Source organism: Leptopilina boulardi, unplaced genomic scaffold, assembly GCF_019393585.1.
Source record: "Leptopilina boulardi isolate dan_hultmark-lab unplaced genomic scaffold, ZJU_Lbou_2.1 LbouV2_216, whole genome shotgun sequence".
In the NCBI taxonomy this organism is placed as follows: Eukaryota; Metazoa; Arthropoda; class Insecta; order Hymenoptera; family Figitidae; genus Leptopilina; species Leptopilina boulardi.
The window spans coordinates 1,852,460-1,870,963 of record NW_026137770.1 but is presented as its reverse complement, the minus strand read 5'-3'; the positions used below and the strand labels follow the sequence as shown (position 1 = coordinate 1,870,963).

At 28.1% G+C, this 18,504-nt stretch overlaps 1 protein-coding gene across 4 annotated transcripts in view; it reads right to left on the bottom strand.

Moving 5' to 3' along the window:
• Positions 1–263: 263 nt before the first annotated feature.
• LOC127279367 (cytoplasmic polyadenylation element-binding protein 2) overlaps positions 264–18,504 on the bottom strand; it is a 367,840-nt gene continuing 349,599 nt past the window's right edge. For all 4 annotated transcript variants that reach the window (XM_051301677.1, XM_051301681.1, XM_051301678.1 and 1 more), the window contains one exon: positions 264–17,833. In XM_051301677.1, the coding sequence (XP_051157634.1) occupies positions 17,717–17,833 (117 nt within the window). In that variant the 3' untranslated portion in view covers positions 264–17,716. The remainder of the gene's footprint in view (positions 17,834–18,504) is intronic.

Genomic DNA, 18,504 nt, shown 5'->3' with positions numbered 1-18,504 from the left:
GATAGTATAACTTTTATAAGAGAATACCAAAAATATGAACATAAATAATAAATTATGCACTAAAATTAAAATTAAATTTAATAGAATTAAATGTATAGTAAAATGTTTATGTTTTATGATGATTTTTGGAGCTTCTTTAAAAAAGGAAACATTAAAAATTTCATAAATATTTAATTGAATCAAAAGAAATATAAGGAAATGGTAGGTACTGGAGAAAAATTCACCTGTAAAAAAATTGCAGTGATCTTAAATAAATAGTCAAATTATTTTTAACAAACTCATTTATTAAAGTACTAAAAGGGTTTGAAATTAACAAAAAATCGTAAATTACACATAAATACCAAGTAGTAAGAATAGAATAGTAGTACGAAATGAGTACACGTGGGAGCGCGACTTTTTTTCGTTTGACGAAATACTCGTGGAGGTTGATTTTTTTTCCTCTTTCTTTTAAATTCGTCTATAACTCTTTGAAATGGATTTTTATTTTATTATTTTACTTTTTTATTTCATTGCAGAACTCACAAGGAAGATGAGGTTATTTTTAGGCGAATTTTGTTGACGACTTGTTTTTTCCTCACTATATATATATATATATATATATATTTTTTTTTTTTTTTTTTGCACAAATCGTTTTTTGCTCGACAAGGTTTTTTTCAGACAAAATTCAAAAGATTCTTCATGAAAGAATCAATCTATTTTTTTTATAGCATTTCATTTTCAAGAAAAAGGAAAAAGTGATTCTTATAATTAATAACAAACACGTTTCAAATTACGAAGGAGGTTTTGTTTTTCTCACACATTCAACTCTTGCAATACCATTTGTTTCATTCTGTTTTTTTTTCTTTTTTTTTGCTAAATAATTCGTCAAATACACTTAAAGTCTCCCAAGTTACATATTTCTTTTTTTTTTTTTTTATTTCAATCGTTCTTTTTTTCCATTCCCTTCTATATTTTTTGCAACTTGTCCCTAAGAAATTTCACTTTTTTTTTTTAAAATACAAAACATAAAAATCGTCGTACATAATAGTACCCTTATTTATTATAATAGCGAAAAAGTATAACACTAAGTGGTAAAAGGATTTTAGGAAAAAATCTCCCCCTCGACTAAAAACACAGCACGAACAAACGGACAAACATTCACCATTATTTTGTGTTATTATTATTATTTTTTTGACAAAAGTCACCAACCATTTCTCTCTCTTTTCCATTCAATTTTTCTTTTTTTTGACAAATAACCTTTTCACACACAAATTCACACTTTCATGCAGAAACATTTTTTTTTTTTTCTTTTCTCGCGTCACACCGTCAAATTCGCCGTTTGAACACTTTTGGGGGAGGTTCGCGGGATTTTTTTCTCTTTGGGACATAGGGGGGGGGCGGATAGGATAAAAGGTCAAAGGGTAATGGGGGGAAATTCCAGACTTTTTTGCCATTCTTTCCGCTAAGGATTATTATACAAAATAATTAGAAAAATGTACAAAAATTCATAAAAATAGTAATAGTTACATAGTACAAATTACTTCTGTTAGGTAATTATAATAATATGTTTGTGTTGGAGCATATGTGTGTATGTGTATGTATGTGTGTGTGTGATTTGAGAAAACGAGCACGAAAGTACCATCCTACTTATATAAATATATGTATATGTGTATACATGAAATATGTATATATATATTTTTAAGATATATTTATGCATATATATATATATATATATATATATATATATATAAATTATATCCTGTTTTTATATATATATATATATATATATATATATAAACATAAGGGACAAAAAGTCGAAGAATTTAACGTTTAATTTATTTTCTTCGTTTTTTTCCTTCTCTTATTATTATCTTTTTTTCTTCATGTACATACATATACACGTTTACATATATATAAATATTTAGTCTGCGCAAGGTGATATCTTCACATCAACAAGGAGACAACAATAATGATAAAATTCGAATTGAAAGAAAAAAGAATTTTTTTTTCGAATTTTTTCTTTTGCTCTCCCCTTGTTGCATTCCGTCTCCGATTGATACGATTTACAGGCTTTTTTGCAACCGACGTCTTTGATTTCATTATACACATCCAGAGAAGAGATTTGAGCCATGTTTGGAAAAAGAATTTTTTTTTTTAATTTTTGTAAAAGCTAAAATTTACAGCTCGATGGTGGTTAATAAAAAAAAAAAAATGCAATACAAGAAAAACAAAAAAACATTGGACCAAATCAAATCTCAGATTGTTTCGCGCACGCGGGAAAGTTCACGGGCTTTGGAACCTTAACGACTATACACAAATATAAAAAAAGACCAATGGCTGATTATTTATTTATTTTTTTTTTCATTTCTTCACACCACAGATCTCGAGTGGATCAATGAACAAAAAATTTCATTTTGTCGCATGAAATCCCTATATATTTAATAGTGTTTCACAGCCTGAATGCGTTCTCAGGTGGGCTGTGTCCTGAGTAACTAAACGGGTTTACGATAATCAAAGACGTCAATCGGTGAACAGAAGCATATATATGTAAGTGGCACAGCCAATTTATCCTAAAAAAAAAAAACATCTCTTGGTTTCGTTAGCGTGCCTTAATTTTAATTAATGCCACAGTGTATTAGCCACCGCACGATACCAAGATTTTTTTTTCCTTTCTTTAGAGTACATTTTCTGAACAACGAGAGTGGTACTCTATTTTATATCATTCTCTATATATATATATCATATCGGTGAACCCAAGTCTTCAGTCGAATATATATATATTTATATATATAGCTTTAAAATTTTCCAAAAAAGCTTAAAATTACATTACTTATTCGAACATTTTAAAGGAATAGGTACTAAGAATATTTTTTATTTTTTTATATTATTTAAATTACATTCAAATTTTATCTTATAGCTTAATTTTTTTTATCGTTATTAAAAAATTTTCCTAATTTTAATTGTAATTTAAATATCAAGTCTCAATTAGAATTATGACTTTGGTTCACCGAATTACAAATAGTCATTGACGAACGCTAATTTGGTAACTGGGCGCAAATTTCTTTTTTTTTTAACCTTTTGCACCAATATTATATAATGTTACATAACTATTTATATTTTTATACAGAGAGAGAGAGAGACAATATATATGCTAGATTTTTCATTTTGCGATGAGAAATAACAATCGATATTTTCCGTACATTTAAGTTTTACTCAACTGTTTTCGATAATTTTTCCCTCAATAAATTTGAAAATGAGTAAAAAAAAAAAAAAATTGTAATTTTTTATCGCAAGATGAAAATATATAATATAATAAAAGATGCTCTCGAGCTAAAATTTTCGCACTTTCATTGTTACAGTTTTCTCTCAATAATATATATATATATATGCTCGTTTACTCAAACGGTATATAACGACTCGTTCCATTAAATATACTTAATAACAATTATTCTGCGAGCAAAAAAATAAATTCTATGTATATTATATATCAGTTTAATAATTAAGCTACAAGGTATTTTTTTCATCGATTAAACGCCTATATTCTATATTATAAATATCAAGAATCGACACTAGAAAAAATTGGACTGGTGCGGTGGCTTTTTAGGATACTTTTTTTGCACACTTTTTTTCATTTACTTTGAGAAGATCGAAAGACCGTCTCTCCGTTTTTATAGACCGGGCGATCGGTCATGGTGCGAATTATAATGGGAGTAGATTTTTAAAAATCGTCCTTGTTGAGAACGGTCCTTCGAGTTTTCCTCAAAAAAAAAAAAAAAAAAAAAATTTTAACATAACTCTCGATATAGCCAATCACAGTTATAAATCGTCGGTTTAATCGAGCGATCGCTTCAATTTTTTTTTCCAAATTTTATAAAAAAAAAATTTAAGTGAAGAACCTCACAAAATGTGAAATGAAGAAATTCACAAAAAGTGAGGAATTTAAAAAACTTCACTTTGGTAAATAAAAGAAAAAAAAAATATTGGAGAAGTGAGCGCTCGACTTAACAGCAATAGATAAGCAAATCGGATTTTAAAAGACACATCGCTCATCTCAAAACGAGACTAATTTGTTATAAATGAAAATTATTTTCACAATTTGCCGATTATATATTCAATAAAAAAAAAATTGGAATTATTTATCAATAGGGAGATCGGAACAAGTGAATACATATACAAATTGCTCTTGTCTCCTCATTGCTGACATTTGCACTCGTTGGATCGCTTAAAAAAAATGTTTTTTTTAATAATAAGATATTTATTGAAATATCGATTAGCTTCGAAACAGAGTAAATTCGAAAGACCAACAGAGAAATGTATAATATATATATATATGTATATAGATAGATTTCATTGAAAAAATTGATATTGATATTACTAGAATCGAACTTTAACTCTCTATTACATGCATAGATTTTTATTATTTATTGAAAAAGTTGGCTTTTTGAGATTTGCTCTGCTCGTATTTATTATTTTATTTATTTTTGTTGTGAAAAGTGTCTTTTTACTTTTTAATAAAAGTAGGTAACAAAGAACATTTGTATAGATGTAAAGTCTTGTGTATTTAGGCATGTGTCCGTGTCTCCCTCACTCTCTTTCTGTTTTTTTTCTTTTTTTTTTTTTTTTTCTTTAGTGTAATGTATAGAATTCACTTTTTTTTTTAAATATATAGATATGGGATCGGTAGCAATCGCAATCGTCTAAGTAGTTCAACAACGAGAATTAATATTATAAATCGTATCAAACGCGTGCATGTTACAACGTGTTAACAATGAGAAAAAAGAAGCATACGCTGATACCTTTTCAGTACTCGAGTAATACTGTTTACTGTTTCAGCTAACGATTATCTAAGATTTGCCTAACGCTCGAAACGGTCGATTGCATTGCGCACGATTTTTTTTTTTACTTTATTTTTTTATTTTTTTAAATCTTTAGTCTATTCGTTTATTCGAGTGAGTCGCGTATCTATACCGAAAAAATAAACCTCTCTTAAAAAATTGAATTGCACTCCTCTTATTTATTATTATATAAGGTAGATTATAATATTCGTCTAATATATGTTTCATCGCCATATAATAAAAAGATCGTATAATAACGTAAAATAGTAAAAAAATACTTTTAAATTAATTTATAACAAAAAAAAAAAGAGAAAAGAAGGCATTTAAATAATGTTTCGATGAAAAAATACCATTATCTTGAAATTCAAAAATTTCTCGGTTCAACAATTAATTCATTTTTCTTTCTTTCTTTCTTCTTCTTTAATAATAATAATAGTAATAATAATATATAAAGTACTCTATAATGACTAGTACACTCATGGAAAGGAGCGAGGAGATTTAAAAAAAAAAAATTCAAAATAAATCTTGTTTTTGGTTTCAAGAAAAATGTTCTATTATCGAAATTTGAAAAAAAAAACAAAAAAAAGTTGGTGACACGCGATGAAGAAGACCGATTAGGCAGAAAAAAGGGATAAAAGTGGAGAAAAATAGCTAAATACTGGTGCTTTAGATTGGTGGTTTTTTTTTTCGAAAGTCAAAAAGACGCGAAAAAAAGCGGAAGCTCAGCGCTCCTAAGTCTATATTTGCAATCACGTTTACGAGAAATATTATACAAAAACACTAATCGAAATACTAATTTTTTTTTTATATATTCGTCTTCTTCCGTTTAAAATCGATCTAACTCGAAAGTTTCAAAAAGTGCCAAGTACATTCAAAACTACGAACATCTTAGGTCAACCGTTGTAATATTTTTTTTTTATTATTTTTTAGAAAATGGTAAAAAATCTCCCGCCGAACGATTTTTGCCAATGTTTTTTTTTTTCACTTGCGCTCGCAGTCTCTATCTCTTATATACTTCCGAAACTAGCTTCGCATCAAAAGCCACTCACACGCTTCCGTTTTTTTGCTTCTTCATTCATTCCTTTAAAACTCAATTGTTTTCTCTTTATTTATTTTCCTCGTGTTTTTTTTTTTTTTTTTGCTTTCCACCCACATTCATGTCCCACTACGTGAAAAAGGCTTAACATGTATTAGCTTTAAAAGGTTACCTCGTATTTTTTTTTTTTATTTAACGCCTAACTAGGTACATGCGAAAAACACCTAACGTATGAAAAAACAGGTATCTGGTCTTTAACCCACCCCTTTCCTTTCGTTCTGCGATTCTTTTTTTTCCTTCATCGAGCCTCCCCCTTGTTTTATTTATTTATTTTTTTTTTTATTTAAGAATAATCACAATATCCACTGTATTTTTTACTAATCGATTTTCGCGAAGCTACTCTCAAAAAATGGTGCTCGATTTTTCATATTTTTTATCTTATTTTCTTCCATCGTGCGGAAGAAAATTTTTTTTGGACGTATAAAAAATTCTAATATTTACCAAACGATTTTGTATAGGGGCCTCGGCGAAAATCGAATTAATTTTTTTTTCCTCCACGAATTTATTTATTATTATTCATTTTTTTTTTTTTTTTTTTGTTGCTTTCATTAAAGTCGCGTGACCCGATCGGCGATCACGAATCTTGCGATTAAAAATTGTCACTATATTATTTTAATAAGAGACGTGTGGCGTGAACGCGCGCGTGTATGTGTAACGGGGGGTGTAGAAAAACTTCGTCTAAGCGTATATAGAAATACACGTTTATAATATAATAATTGCTAAATATAGTGATTATTTAGAAAAAAGAACGGTACAAAAGACTGTAGGAGCAAATTGGCTAGCGAGTTACCGGGCATCATGACACCTCAGGCTCGTTGATTATTTTTCATTTTTTTTTTTCATTTTTATATATATATATATATAATATTCTAAATATATCGATACGAACTACTACTAAGAATAATTAAGAAATCAGGTTTAACCTCTCGTTTCGCACGAAACAGCGATTTTACAAGTATAATTACAAAAATTTCATTATTATTCCGCCTCTAATAGCTCTCTATTATTCTCACTGCTTCTCACTCCTCTTCTACAAAATGTACACATTACAAAAAAAATTCAAGTAAAATATATATATATATATTTTTTTTATATATATAATGTAAAATTTATTATTTTATTATTTCAATTAAGAAAAATTTGTTAACTCGTGTAAAGTGTTTGAGAGGGGTGTGAATATTGTGTTTTTGGATGAAACGCGAGTGTAACTTTTTTTTTCCTTTTTTTTTGCATAATAATATATGCGTATGCGTGCGCCACAATTAAAAAAAAATAGACGAACTTACAGATTTACAACATTAGACAGTCATCGAAACATGCCTCGTCACTAGAAAACACACGTAATATAATATTTAGGCTAAAATGTACATATCAAACGTTGGTTTTTACATTATATCTTTCATTCTCGCTCATTTTTTTTTCGTCCCTTTTGCATCTATCGAGAACTCTTTCTTTCTTAACTTTACGAATTTCTATTATCAACAAACTTATAAGAACCACATTGGCGGAGAGGGCTTCTTTTTTTTTTTTTAGAATGATCGAGCAAATTAATTAATTAAATAGAAAAAAATTGAATCAATTTTTTCCAATCTTTGAAAAATATTAATATTCTAATTATAAAATACATTCGAATCGATATATCGTATAGAAAAAAAATTCACAGAAGAAAAGTTAATAAAAAAAAATTTTTTAAATTCGACTTAAAAATTAATTTAATAGTTTATTTTCATGAAAGTGATAAGAAAGCTAATCAGTACAATTTTTTTTTACGCATTTGGTATAATATTCAGTTAATTCATTTATTATTAGAATTATAATTTTTTTAAATATATTTTTTTAATAGAAATATGATTAATTATAAAATATTAATTATAATCGCTCTTATAATTTTAAATTAGAAAAATATTAAAAATAAATTTAAAAATCACAAAATTATTATGCATTATAATTTCAAGCTAGACAAATTTTTTGCACCTATTAAAAACCTAAAATAATTTTAAATTATATATAGAAAAATAATTTTTTTTAAAATTAAAATATACCTAAATATATTTTTCTAATAATTTTTTAAATCATAGAAGAATATTTAATATAATTTCGAATTTATAAAAAAAAACTAATTTAATTTAATTTTGAAAAAAATACAGGTATTTTTAATTTGAAACAATATACAAAAAATATGTATTGAAATATTATAGAAAAATAATGAAAAATATTGAGATTTATGCTTCAATGCAAATGTAAAATAAAGTTTAACAAATTATAAACTCTTTAAAAGTATCTCAACGAATAAATTAATTTTAAAATACGATTTCGATTCGAGTGCATTCGTTTATATTTGACTTTTTTTCATTCCATACAAACTTTGCCGATTTCAATTAGTTTTAAGTTCAAACTCAAGTTTGCGGTCTTTGATCTTAAACAATTTCTTTGCTCTTTTCGTGATTAAAAATTGATTCACTTTGTCCTTTTGTCTGGACCTTTTTTTTCAACTTATAATCACTCTTTTCTCATTATTTTTCAATTAAAAAGAAAATTGGCTTCAAAGACGGAATTGTTATATTTTAATTTTTCTACAATGTAATTTCAATTTTACTAATAATTTTAATTTCAACTAGTAATATTAAATTCATCACGTAATTTTAATTTCCTTAAATATAATTTCAAATAAATTTAATCACCTAAAAATTGATTTAATAATTTAAATTAAAATTTTTTACAATTTTATTTCGATTAATTATAATCTTTTTTTTTTTTAAAAAAAAAGCTCGTCATTCCATTTTCAAGTAATTCCCCTCGCCGCGTCTGTATTTTTTTTTGTCTCTTAACATTGCACTACTCCCAGCTTCATGTTTTGTCTTAAAAAGTCTAAGCAATTATTTTATATACCTCTAAAGTCCTAAACATTTCGTGACTTGAATTTCCTAGCCAAGAGCACACGTGGTTTTGTCAATCACCAGCGGCTCAAAAATTTGACATAATTTGTTTCTCTCCATATTATAATAAAGAGAAGCTCGATTTGCGAGAAAGAAAATTCCCTCTCGTTATTTTTTTTTTTTTTTTCTTGCTAGTCGTCAATTTCACGACAAAACTCAGAAACCAACGCTTGCTGTTTTTTTAATTTTTTTTTTTTTTGAATGCTCGGATATTCATTTAATGTCTCCACAAAATTCTTAGGCTACTTGGATTTTCTTTTTTCCTTTTGTTTTTATTCTTAAAATGTGCACATTAATGTCTGCGCTGTATAATTTTTTCTTTAATTGTCTTATGCTTTTTTTCTTTTTGAAAAATGCATAATTTTTTTTTTTAATTCATTGATTATGCATGTTTTTTTTTAATTGTGTTTAAATGTTATGAAAAAAAAAAAAAATTTGGCTGTGTGATTGTTTCCTTGTCTCTTTGGTACTCGTGGAGATCTCTACAAATATAATAGTGACAGGAATCATATATAGGCGATAACGATCAATGATAATAACAGTGTAATAAGTGGTATATAATATAGCAATAATTAGCGTAAACGTAATAATTATATTATAGCGATAATAGGTGCTCTTCTTACTTATAGAATTATTCATTATTAGTATTTTGATATACTAAAAAAAAAAAAATAAAATAAAATCATAAACTAAATTGACAATAGCGCCCAAAAAATTTGTAAGAAAAATTTTTTGGGTATCGCTTTTGTCGAATATAAAGAGAAGAGACAAACAAAGAAAACAATCTTCGGGCTATTTTTTTTTTATATAAACGCTACAGATTTTCTTCTTTCTTTCTTTTTATCTACAGTTTTATAATAATATAATAATAATAACTTTTTATATAAAAAAATAAAAATCATTTGAATCTTCCTCGGAAAACGGTATATCGGAGGGTGAGCAGGGGTAATTTATATTACTATCATTATTTATATTCATATTAAATAATATATAGGTATATTGTAGGAAGTACGCACGATCACGCACGTATCACTTTTTTTTTTTAAATTTGACTTCGTGGTATCTTCTATTCATTTTCGCGCGATATTGCATTTTTTTTTACACATGATTTTCAGGGTTTCTCGAAGGGGTTGCAAAAATTTCTTCTTATTCCGAAAATAAAAGACATTTTTTCTCTAATATACTTCACATTCATGCATAATTTTTTGTTTACCAAAAAAAAACAAAATTGCTTGTTTTGGTAATATTTACTTTTTTTTAGAGATACAAAAATTTCACTACCATCGATCCCGTTCTTTCCATATTTTTTTTTTTTTTTTTTTTTTTCTTTTTTTTTGGACAGAACTAATTGTTCCTTTTCCCTCCCCCCTTTAGCATTCTCACCTAGAGGCACATTCTCTCTTTTTTCATATATTCTCATTTATTCTTTTTCTCTTGCACGGAACTAAGATATATAGACAAGAATATAACAGCGGTATAAAAAATTTTTCAACACTGAAAAATACAAATCTATCGTAAGTGACTACCATTGTTACTCTTTTCCCCCTCTCGTTTTTTTTTAACATCGCGTACTTAATTTGTTTCTTTTTTTTTCTCTTTCGCACGATTTGCCCTTAATTATTCATTCAGTAAATCGAACGACAGAGTTCGGTCGAGATGCGCTTTTTTGTTTATAATTGCTGCCATTAAGGATTACTTGTTTTTTTTTTCATCTTTTATTATCATATAGAGTTTTATATGCCGTTGTTGTGTTCGTGTAAGTGATATTTGTTGGATCACTTTTTTTTTGTGTACCTTTGTATTTTTGTTGTTGTATGCTATTTCTGTTGTTACTGTTTCACTATATATGTCGTGTGTCGTGCAAATTATTCGCTCTACTGTTCGGACACGAAAGTCAAAATTTAAAAGGTTCTACCTCAAAATAGTTGAAAAAATTTGAAAAAAGAAAATTTTCATTCTTTAAAATAGAGAAATTTCTTATCTTTTAGAACAGATTTTTTTTTATTTAACTTGTGTATATATATATTGAATAATATTTTATTCTTGAGGTAGAGACCTCTGATTAAAGTTTTAAAAAAGAAATCGGACTTTTGTCCCCGAAAGTAAATTCAGTTATATTTTTTTCTTGTCTGTCAGAATATATTAGATATTTTAATCATTATTATCAATTATATATTAGTACTTTATATATAATATTTATATTTATATATATATAATAGTCATTATATATATTCTATGCTTTATCACACACATTACAAAGGAGGTGAAGAATCACACCTAACATATTGTTATTATTTTGTTTTTTTTTTTTTTTTGTCATACCGATCACGCGTGCAACGCATGAAAAGTGCTTTCTGTGTGTTCTTAATGTTACTTTGTTATGTATTAAAAATCTGTTAATTGTTTTGATGTGAGCATTTGTAATTTTTTTTTTTTTTTTTTTGAATTTGTAAAATTTTATGTCTGTGATTTTATATCTGTTTCCGTGATTTTTTTTTCTGTAGCTGTGTGTGTGTGTGTTAACCGCGTCTCACGAGTCGAATTTATTTTTTTCTCTCCCATATTTTCCAACAACGCGCCTCTCTATACCCGAGCTCTCGATTAAAATTAAATTAAAACTCCCAACGCACTCGAGATTCGCAAAAAGCTCGAAATAAGCAAATCCGGTTTCTTTTTTACCCTTTTTCTTTTGTGCGAAAATCGATTTTGATATGTGGGGGTGTCTCGTGACGTGGAATTTCGATTCTGACGAGAAGTATAAGAGTCGTTGCCAACTGCGATGAACTTTGCAGAGAAAGACAATTTTTTTTTTGTATCGTTATTTATTTCCCGGAAAAAGAGGAGGATTTAAAATAATTTTTTTTATTTCTTTCTACAAAAAATTGAAATTCTCTATTTTTAATAAACAGATCTTGTTATTAACGAAGTTGAAATTTCTTTTTCTAATTCATTAAAATCATTATATTAATTAATTTCAATAAAAAATTTTAATACTTTTATTACATTTTTAAGTTAGAAAAATTTTTAATTATTTTTTTAAAAAAAATGAGTTGAAAATGAAATTAATTTTTGAAATAAATTCTTTTTCAGGGAAGTTTTTTTCGGAAAAATTCTCATGACGTGAAGACGCTTTTAAGGGTGGGAAAGTGGTTGATGTTTATAAATTTGAATGCATATTAATTATCATCATTTAGACCATAGAGCATGAGCAAGGATACAGTAAACAACAGGACACTTCGATTCTCATTTTTCTTTTTTTTTTTTTTGTTTTCTGTGAAGCACTAGCGCGAAATCGTAGTTTTTCACATATCAATTTCTTATACACGACGTCTAGAACAGTTTGATTCACGTATGAAAACAGCACCGCTTTTTTTTTTTTTTTTGTCATCGGCACTAAACTTTTTATAAAAAGCACGATAACACAACTGAGATTTTTTTTTCTCTTTTTAATAACTACATATTTATTATTCATATTAAAAAGGTACGATCGTAATTTCGAATATTAAGAACGCGCACGTAAGTGTGCCTGCAAGATTTGTGTTCGTGTTTTCTTTTTCTTTCTTTTTTTTTTTTTTTTTTTTTTTTTAATATCGTGTGTCACTACTAAAAAAAACAGCCGTTCTCACTTTGTTTTCGTAAATTCTCCAATGGGGAATTTCACAAAAAAAAAAAAATCTTACATATTAAAAGTAAAAAAAAAGAAGAAAACTTATCTTAAATTTTGTACAATAAAATGTTAATTCTAGGTATAAAAAAAAATATTTCCCCATAACGAAATATATTATATAAAAAAAAGATCCCTTCGAGTAAATCACAATTCGATTAAAAAAATATCTTTGGATTAGATATTGTGTATATTATATGTATGTATATAGTTAAAAAATAAATATAGAAAAATAAATGTGCGACAAACGGCTGATAATTTTTAGTGAAAAATTGGGGGCGGGGGGAAGTAATGAGATTAGAACGGGTTCTCGGAAAATACCCGGTGTATGTAATTAAAAATTAGACAAATTTCACTAGAAAAAACGGTCCATTGTCCGAAAAAATGTCTAACGTCAACGGCGGTCAAAAAGTCGAATATAATGCTACTCTATAATTATAATATATATTTTTTAATTATCAATTGATTTAGGTGAATTGGTACCTAGTTAAGTTTTCGCTACAATTATACCGATTGGCGTGTGTCGCGCTTGTGTTTATTTATTTATTATATAATTCATTTTTTTTTCTGTATACGTGTTTACATGTTCGTGTATAGGGTGTGTCCTTCCACGTTATATAATTTTTTTTTTTTTTTCATTTTCCCTTATTTGTATCTTTCAATTTATCGAATTGTGATGTATATGTATTATAGAAAAACGTACACGATCAAAACGCGCTGAGGGAAAATTTGTTTTATTAATTTTTTGCGAGTTCACGCCATTTATGTAAATATTTATGTATATACGAATTGCATTATATTTATATTACGTACAATATATATTTTTATAAACTTAATCGTGAGTTGAACACGATTAAATTTTTTTGACATTTTTTTTTTTTTTTAAATTACTGATAACTCCGATCATGAATTTATTTACTTAAGGCGGACACGCCATGAATGTTTGAATCAAATCAAGGAAAAGCCGAAATTTTTTTTCTCCAAAGACAATGGGATTTTAAATTTCATTTTGATTTCATTTCATAAAAATGAATTTCACTGTTTTAATATTAAAAAATAAAAAAAAAATGATTTCAAAAGAAATTAATTTTATTTTGTCATCGCTTGGTATGGTAGAGGGTAGAGGGTAAAAAAATGTCGGGTTTCCGTTCATTTGTTTTCGACGTTCGCGGCTTTTTGTCCTTATTTTTCTTTTTTGTTAAATTCGCGCGTCACGTGAAAGGTCGTAACTCGCGTTAAAATTGCACTAACTAATGCTCGCTCTTTTTTGCACGCCTCAAAATTCTCATTGTACTATTGAATTTTCACATTTTTTTTTCTTTTTCTGTTTAGCTTAAAAAAAACTACGTGATCTGTGAGTTATAATTTTTAAAAACACTATTATAGTGTTTCTTATAAAACACTAAAATACTGTATAGTGTTTTTTAATAAACACTAAAAAGAGACGAGACAAAAACACACAAACGACATTTTTTTTTCTTTTTTGGTTTCTTTATATACAAATTAAGATAATTTTTCTAGAAATGATAAAAAAAATTGTCTTAAACTTATGATAAAAAAAAAGGAATACAAATATTTCATTCGAAAATTTTTTTTATTAATTTATTTATGAAAAAATAATATAAATCATGACATATGAAATTTATTTGTAGGTATAAAAAAAAAAATTAGAGAGTAAAAATTAATTTACTTGATTAGAAAAAAAAATTATATGATGTAAATTGCCACAGCGAACAATAATAATAAGAATTAATTAAAGAATAAAAATTTTTCATGCTAACAATATTTAAAAGACTTTTTTCACAAATCACCCGGTTTTGTTGCCGGATTATCTTTTTTTTTATTTGTTTGCTAATATTGCACGATTTTTATTCGCGACTTCGCGATTTAAACATAATTCACCTTTTCCTAGTTTTTTTTTTTTTTTGAGAGCGTAGCGCGTTTTTCATTTTTTTTTTTCGAGCAGTTGAAATACCGTGAATCGAAGGGGAGAAGCTAAGTTCACAAACGAGACACTTGTAATTCTTTCCTTCGTCTCTTCGGTATTTAATCACCACCTACGCCTAAGGTGGCCCATATTATATACAAAAAGGAGACCAAAAAAATAAATATATATGTTTATATTTATATATATATATATATATATGTATATATATAGATGTGGAGATTACTTTTTTTTGTCTTTCTCTTAAACCTTACGGGTCCATATTGCGGATTTCTCTCCGTGTTTTATTTCCAAATGTTATGTGTATTCGAGTGTGTGTATGTGTGAAAAAAATGTACTGTAAATTGAAAAAAAAAAATTTTTTTTTCATGTAGTGTATTTTTGCATTGGTTATAATATATATAATATATATACGTATATCGTGCTTCAGAAGCGTCAACTTGCCCCAGCTTCTTTTTTTCACCGTGTGGGAAAGAAACACGACACAACACGTTCTCGACTCTGATTTCTAATTATTAATTAGAATAATTGTCCTATTCAGTTTTGGGACAAGTGTATTATTATTATTTTCTTTTTTTTTCAATTTGAACTACGCGATTGCATTCGTTTGATTATATACACCGAGAGAAGAAATCGTGGTTAAGAGTGCGCACTCGAACGCTGCTGGCGCGGGCAGGTAGCAATAGAAGATTTTACACATTTATGTACAAAATTAGCCCCCCCCCACTCGTTTTTTTTTCTTCTAATGTTTTTTGAGGGCGATCACGAGCGAGCTCAAGGGTGTTAAATTATTGTTTTATCTTTTTCTCGCTCTGAGACGTGCACATCGAGATATTTCTTCCTTTTTTTTTGTATGAAATTTTCTTTTTTTTTTTGGATTTATTCCGCTTATTGTCGGCATCTCGCGATTTTTCGTACACCCTTATCCTCGATCTCTCTCCCGAGCCTCGGATTTAGGTAGAAAAAAATACAAAAATAAATCGTTGATCCGAGTGACATCAATATTGGCCAATCCCGGAGAATTTTTTTTTTTTTTTCATTTAAAAAATTCGAATGTAAATCTAATACGCGGAGAGGTATTAGAGTAACGTTCAAAATAAACACTCTGCGATCACAACAAGCCAAGCACAAAAAAAAAATTTTTTTTTGTTTGTTTTTAGATTTGGACGCGTCCACGAAAGCCGTTTTCACACTGCTATTTTTTTTCTTATATTATTATTAATATTATTATTATTATTATTAATATTATTATTATTATATTATTAAGAGTTAAAACACTTGTCTACCATAGCAAAAATTTGGACAAAAAAGTTATTTATTTATTTTTTTTTTTTATAAAAGTAGGACACGAAGCAACGATAATGCCGGTTTTTGGTGGGCGCGTCACATAATCTAAAAGCCTCTTGGATGTCGAATTCGGTGAGCATCGAGGATGCTCGATCTCGTACGCCATTTATTTCTTTGCCTAGAGCTTCCTCGTGGTTTTAGGGTTTTCTTTTTTCGAATTGCAAAAAACCCGTAACTCGCCTTTAGTATTTTTTTGTTTTTGTTTTTTTTTTTTTTTTTTTGTCTGGCTTGAAGAAAGATCTAAAAAAAATCTATCATTTCGTTATCGGAAAGTATTACATACATCTGCCTTCGGCAAATGTCGAATTCTACGAGATAGTAGCAAAAGTCCTCTATCCTAAATGAAAATAGATCGTTTTTTTTTTTGCGTCATTAAAGTCAAGGACGATTTTAACGAATTTCTACGTTTCTCTATTCTACGGATCATTTCTACCTGTACCAATGGGAGATTTAATCCGAAGATTTGCCTCGCTTGGTTAGAAAAAGTTTCATTTACTATTATCATCATAATCATCGTTAAAACGCGATATTTGCAAAAAAATTGAAATGCATTTATCGCCTTTTAAACAATTTTCTTTTTTTTTTTTTTTTAAATGAACATTTTTCCTATTTAGCGAGAGTGATATTTTTTTTTTTTTTTTTTTTTTTTGCTTCCCAAGGAAGCGATTGGCAAATGGGTCTTTCTTTTTCTTTCTTCAGGCAGACACACCTGAAAACCTTCATAAAGAAGACCGGATGCTGTCTCTGCGGGCCGGTGAAAAAATAAATTGTCCCCTAAAAGGTCGCCCCTCGCGAAAAAATTCAACTATCAAATTAAAAAAAAAAAGGAAAAACCTCATCTTCAACGAGAAGAAATTTGGCTTAAAAAAATTTTTTTTACCCGCGTGAGCTTCTTTTCATTCTTTCTTTTTTTTAATAATTAACGTACCTATGTAACGCAGTTAATAAAGATTCTTAGGTGCTAGAAACTGTGATACAGAGAATTCTTCTAATACACAGCGATAAAGCGTGGGTTTTCCATTTATCGATTAATAACACTCATACACGCTCGAGAGCGTGTTTCGTTATTTTTCCCATTATATTATTAATTTCTTTAGAGTTCTCTCCCTCTCCCCCTTTTTTCCCCTCCTTACTTTCTTTACTCTCATCTCTTCCTCTTTTTCACCCTCGATTTTTTTTTTGGATCGATTAGAATTTTTTTTTTTTTTTCAATCTCGATGCGAAAAATTTGTTTTTTATTCCTCGTCGTTCTTTTATGGATCGAATCATTTTCTTTGCGTTTATCCGATTGTTGAGGGATAAAAAAGAATTTTTCGCCACGAGAAAAATTGATTAATACGCCGCTAGTTCGTAGAAGAGAATTCTCGAAGGTAAATATAACACGCGATCTTAATCTGGACAATAAATGGTCCGACAAGGTTTTACAAGAATTCAATTATTAACGATAATATGGGGGGGTTTTTTTTCGTATCCACTTGACACGTTGACAGACGTCACTCGATGATCCAATTTCTTGTCTCTTGAATATTATGGATTTGATTGATTATCCTTTTTCTAAAATGTTGATTTTTTTTTGACAAGATCCGAGGGAGCAGAGGAAGATCTTGTGGGTTTCCTTTTTTGCGTAACGGGTTTCTTTTTTTTCTCAATTATCTTGCGAGTAAAATCGGTGATAGTAGGGGTAGTAATGGAGTAATAGTAGTAATAGTTTCGTAGCATATTAGTGGTAGTAGTAGTAGTAGAGTAGTAGTAGTAATAGTAGTAGTAGTAGTAGAAGAGTGGAGTAGTGACAATCGAGTAGTAGTACTTGTGACTAGGTAAGGTGGGTATAAAGGTATAATGGGTTCAGGGCATTGTAGATGTGGTAGTTAATTAGCTAGAGCCGCGAGGTAATTAGGGGCGACGCAGTTGGGGTTAACACCAGCGAAAAGGCACGGCGCGAGGCCGATCCGCACCCTCCTTCACCAGAGGCTTGTGGAACTCTCGTCCAGGTCGGGAGTGAATTGTTGCCCAACAGTGTTCGCAATAGTACTGAAAACAAATAAATTCTTTAATTTTCTACAATTTCCAAAAATTAATTGCAAACAAATTGCAAAACTAAAACATTATAAATTATCTGAGAATCTTGACGTTAAATGTAAAAATAAAAAATTTTCAGATAAACTGCGTTATGCCAAAGCGATGAAGGTTTAAGATATTTTTTTTTCAATTTTCATTTAGTTAATTTTCTATAAACACAAAAAAGGTATATCATTATTTTTTCTCCTTAAACTGTTAGTGTAAACTTTGTTTTTTGGTTTTACAACATGCTTTTAATTTGTTATTTAATAATGTAATAAAACATAAATCAATTCTTATAGTTATAGTGTCAAGTAATGATTTAATATGTCGGGAGTAGATTGTATTTACTTTATTAAAATACGACCCTGATTTTCTTGGCAGAAATGTAGAACTTTATTATTCATTATTATAAGAGAGTAAATAGTAAACAAGGCCGATTGCAAAGAACAAACATTGCTAGAGGGCTATAAGTAACTGGTATTTTATATAATCAACAATATACAATTCTTTTTAACATGAAATCACCATTTGAATTATAGTTTTTAATCAATTATCGACTAGTCTAAGGTCATTGTAAAGAATATTTGTTTAATAAAAAGATAATACCCGTTAATTATTGATAAAATACAATATAATTATCT